This window comes from Centruroides sculpturatus, unplaced genomic scaffold (genome assembly GCF_000671375.1).
Source record: "Centruroides sculpturatus isolate CEXI.00-Female unplaced genomic scaffold, Cexi_2.0 scaffold1599, whole genome shotgun sequence".
Lineage (NCBI taxonomy): Eukaryota > Metazoa > Arthropoda > Arachnida > Scorpiones > Buthidae > Centruroides > Centruroides sculpturatus.
Genome location: NW_019385861.1, coordinates 43,796 through 48,733, shown reverse-complemented (window position 1 = coordinate 48,733; position 4,938 = coordinate 43,796). Strand labels below are relative to the sequence as shown.

General features: G+C 33.2%; 1 protein-coding gene across 3 annotated transcripts in view; it reads right to left on the bottom strand.

The window, feature by feature from the left end:
* LOC111642584 (sec1 family domain-containing protein 2-like) overlaps positions 1-4,938 on the bottom strand; it is a 72,885-nt gene that overhangs the window by 35,598 nt on the left and 32,349 nt on the right. For all 3 annotated transcript variants that reach the window (XM_023388941.1, XM_023388940.1, XM_023388942.1), the window contains exon 5: positions 654-722. In XM_023388941.1, coding sequence (XP_023244709.1) covers positions 654-722 — 69 coding nt within the window. The remainder of the gene's footprint in view (positions 1-653; positions 723-4,938) is intronic.

Sequence of the window (4,938 nt, the reverse complement as noted above, 5' to 3'; positions counted from 1 at the left end):
CGCGATTTCTGATAAGTTATTTTTCTGCGAAAACTTCGTTGACCTTTGGAGACATCATTAATATAAATAATTTTTATGGCCATTGAATAAGAAATGTTTCTTTCACAAGAAATGTATAAAATTAGTGCTGTATTAGACTTACGGTACCTAATTTACATACTGTACAGACGATAGTAAACTCAACTTACTCGCCTAAACTCTCTGTAGCGTGGTGCTGGACAACAGAAAGTATACATATAATTATAATAAAGTTACAATAAATTAAGTTAATATATAATTATATGTACAGTACCTAATTTATTTATAATTTATATATAATACTGTACAGACGATAGCAAACTCAATTTACCCGCCTAAACTCTCCGTAGCGTGGCGCTGGACAGTGGAAAGTAGTTCAGCTGCCCGATGACATTTTACCGAATTATAGGAGTTTTTTTACCATGTTTGTACGGATACCGTCGCAATTTTTTTGCCATCATATAAAAATCCAAACTATAGGAACCCGTGTTATGGGGGGGTCGACTGTATTTTAATTTAAAGATATAGAAAGATTAATCATTGATGATGAATAAATGAATACTTTTAATTATAATTTCATTAATAAAGGAAAATTTCAGTTCAAAAAAAGTAAAAAATCTTTGATGTTAACAAACCTTCAATTCAGCTTTATTTTGCAATGATAACATGTCTTCTACAGCAGTTTCTTTCCAATTTTTTTCATGCTATTATCAAAGAAGTATTCATTTTTTATAATAGAACATATTTTTAAATAAATATTTAATACAAATAATTTTAATAAACATTTTAAATGAAATGAGCATTTATTTAACTTAAAATATATGCTCTCCACCTAAAATTAGTAGTGGATTACTCCTGTACATCAAACTTTTCTTTTAACAATAGAGTCGTACTGATCATCTATCTAACACCTTTCAGGGGAAAATTTTTGAATTGAAATAACATGACTTCCGGTTTGTATCAGAAGTTCATATATAGTTAATTAGGGCCTCCTGCAACAAATAAATTTGTTATCGGTCTCAGCTTTCATCTATCTAACACTGTACTCATGATTAAGGAAGGAAGTACAGACACACAGTGGGAATTTACAGGTCTACAATTATTTTCAAATTGCACCCCAATAATTTTAAGAAACATTTATCAAAAAGTTAATAAGGCAACTGAAGAGAATCTAATAAGCTTGAAATGTGTCTTACATGTAAGTGGAAAACTCAAACTTGTTTACTTCTCAATAAAAGATTTAAAAATGACTTTATGTTCCTTAATTTTCATCTTAAAGTCAACGCAATATACAATAAGGTGCAAGGAAGACTGCCAGGTGATGTCAAGTTCAACAGTGCTTTGTCTTTGTTCTGGCTCTAATTTTATAATTAATTATTTCTACCATTTCTCTAAAACATTTGATTGTCTTATTTTTACTTGTTAACCTTTGGTGCATGTGAGTGTTATAAAATTTGTATTATTTTGTTGCTACTCAACCTTCTACTCATGCTCACGGCTTAGTGCGATAGCTAAACTTAATCTGCAGCACAATGTTGAGACGCAAACCTAGAGCTTCCCCAGAAAATGTCTCTGCAGCCTTTGAAGAAATATCGAAACTGGGATTTACAGAAGCCATCAACCAACTAAAAAGTATTTATCGGCCCATAGTGAATAAACACCCAGTCAACCAACAAGAAAGCTACACAATGGATCAACTAATACAAAGGATAACAAACATCCATTTATGTTGTTTATATAAATATAATGTAGTACAAGAAGAAATAGTTAAAATGCAAGATGATAAAACATATTATCAATCACAATTGAAATCATATGCAAATGCTGTTAAAGCTTCCAGAGTCAAAGTCCATGACCATCCTGATCAAGCACAAAAAAGGAAACATTACTGTTATCTCCAGGGATTAAAAACTCGCAAGTGGATAAAAATACAGTCAGAAGTCATTTAGAATCTGTACTAAAACCAGCTACCAAATGGCATCAGAAGTGACTCCTGTTTGGTGCAAAAAGATGGGAAAGTCAACCTCCAAATATCCAACACTGCCAGTGTCGATAAAATTTTTGAACTAATCAACAACAATAATGACTCTGAATTCAAATATTCAGCAAGAAAAAAAAACTAAAAGAAAGCCCTTAGTGCAAAAACACCATGTGTGCTCTAACCTAATAAAGAGGAGTTGCTTAACACTGTCACTGCACAGAATGATAACTTAAAAAAGTATTGGAAGAAAAAGATCAGATAATACAACCACTATTCTCCTTCAGATCCAAGGCAGACTCTGCTCAGGAGAAGACATGGGTTTTCTGACCACACCACAAGTTCATCAAAATTTACTAAAAAACAGATGGGTGTATATAGGATTTAGATCTCATCAAATCTGCAATTACTTAGGAATCAAACAGTGCTACAACTGCTGTAAATTTGGTCACATTGCTTCAAAATGTGTACTGGAACAACCAGCCTACTCACATTGTGATGCCAAGGGTCATAGTTATAGAAAATGTGTGGAAAAGACCAAGTCTTCTGTTATTAAGTGCATTAATTGCATCAGATGGTCTAAACGTCTAAAAATCAGTGCTCAAAATGTTTCCCACAAAGCCACAGACCCAGAATGTCCTGTATACTTAAAAGTTAAATCAAAACTGATTGAAAACACAGACTATGGAGAGGCTACATACCAAGAAACTTATTAAAATTGTTCAATTTAATGTCAATCACTCCAAGGCTGTCACAGGAAATCTGGCAAAATACTTAATAGATAATGACATAGATATTGCTCTATTACATATACAACACCAAAATCATTGGCTTTCCTAGGAGTTTCAAGATTATCTATGCAGATGTTCCCAATAGCTTGCATTTATTATATGCAACCCAAATATCACCATCTTGCAGCTAACCCAGTACTGCACTGTAATATCTATTACTTTGGATACTGTTCTGTTCATATCTTCAGTTTATTGCTATCCCAGCTTACCTCTGAATGAAAGAATGTTTTTTTAGAGGAAACCTATGAACTACAGTAGAGCGTCGTTTATCTGAATCAATTGGGGACTGGGGTTGTTCAGATAACTTATTTTTCGGATAACCGATTATATACGAAAAAATATATTAACCTATCCCATCCTGAAATTTTTCTCTGTTGTGTGTTGCTTTGCGTGTCAATGTTAAGCCTAACGAAGACTATTGTATCATTAAAAATTATTTTTTTATTTTGTACAAACAAAATAAATATATTGAAAAATATAAAAACAATAAAAAATTACACTTCAGAAGTTAATTTAGTATCAAAAACGTAAAATATTTGAGTAGCCCAAGACATAGCAAAAGATTGCAATGCCACAGCACTGGCGAAAATTTAAATTTGCCAACTGGAATTCTTTCGGATAACCGACTTTCGGATAAACGATGCTCTACTGTAATTAATAAGAATAGGCTGATTGGTGTTTACTCCAATGCAAGAAACCCACTTTGGCATGATATCATAGAAATAACAGAGGCATCCGTTTTAGAAAATCAAAATTTTACTTTCTATGAATGTGTCTCTTTAATCCCAATGACTATTAAGTTCAGATTAAAGAGACACATTCATAGAACATAATAACAGCTACCATAAGTGATATTTGTAACAAAATTTTACTGTTATAAATGAACCAAGTAATCCAACTTATGACTATTCTGGGCAAAAGTTGGATTGATTTAATCATCACTGACTCCTCACTGGCTAAAAAGATCACAGGAAGATCTCTGGTAGAACAGGAGTTGCTATCTGATTACAGAGCCATTTCCTTTTGCATTGAACAGTATCAACAGTATCACAGAGTTTGCCTTACAAACTCCTTCAACCTAAAAAAGGCAAGGCAAACTGGCAAATGTTTTATGGTCTAATTCAAGAAGAACTGAATAATTTAAGTATACTAACCTATCTTAACACTAATCAGGAAATTGATGAATGTGTGTCAAAGCTAAATAACATTCTGATAAGTGCAGCAGAAAAAGCCATTCCCAGAAAGTCCCTCTAAAGAAGGCAGTGCCCTGGTGGACCCCAGCATTAGTATCTCTGAGAAAACAGGTCAATTCTCTTAGGTGCAAATTTCAAAGGCAGAAAAATCCTCAATTGAGAGTCAATCAAGAAACTGACTACAATCATACATAAAAACTGGCATACAAACTGGAACTGTATACTAAACAAACAACTTGACACCTAAATGCGAATTCCGGCATATAATGACAAGGGCCTCTGAAAGGGCCGAAAACGTTTAAACATTAAAGTTTTTTGTTCATTATATGCTGGAATTCACATTTAGGTGTCAAATTGTTTGTTTAGAAACTGACTACAAATCAGCAAAAAAGAAATATATTAGAGAAATGGAGTCAGCAAAGCTGAAATCCTGGCAAAACTATTGCAATACAAAGGGAAATCTTGATCCATGGAAAAACATTTACAGGATCTTAAACAGGAACAACATGGATCTTACACTTCTGACACCCATAGATAACACCCATCAAAGTTATGATATCAAATCTGTTTTATCAGCACTGGCTGCACAACTTTTTCCTTGAGATAATACTACAGATGAATTCCCTGAACATAAATCTATCAGAAAAAACTGTCAAAGTGTGTGTTCAGCTCCAACTGAAATAGATTATTATTTCTCCACTTTCAAACTCAAGAAAGCTATTTTCTCCTTGTGACCTCATGAGGCTCCAGGAGGTGATGAGATCTATGCCGAAATGCTACAGGTGTGTTTCAACCTCCTGGAGCCACTTCTACTCACAAGGGAACTGTCGGAGTGTCTTCTAATAAATTTTAATAAAATTTAGTTAATAACTACATTAAAAGTATACAAACTCTATTTTAAATTTGTAGCATTCACTAAAAGTGTTGATCAGAGTTATTAGCAATCAAATGTTGCACT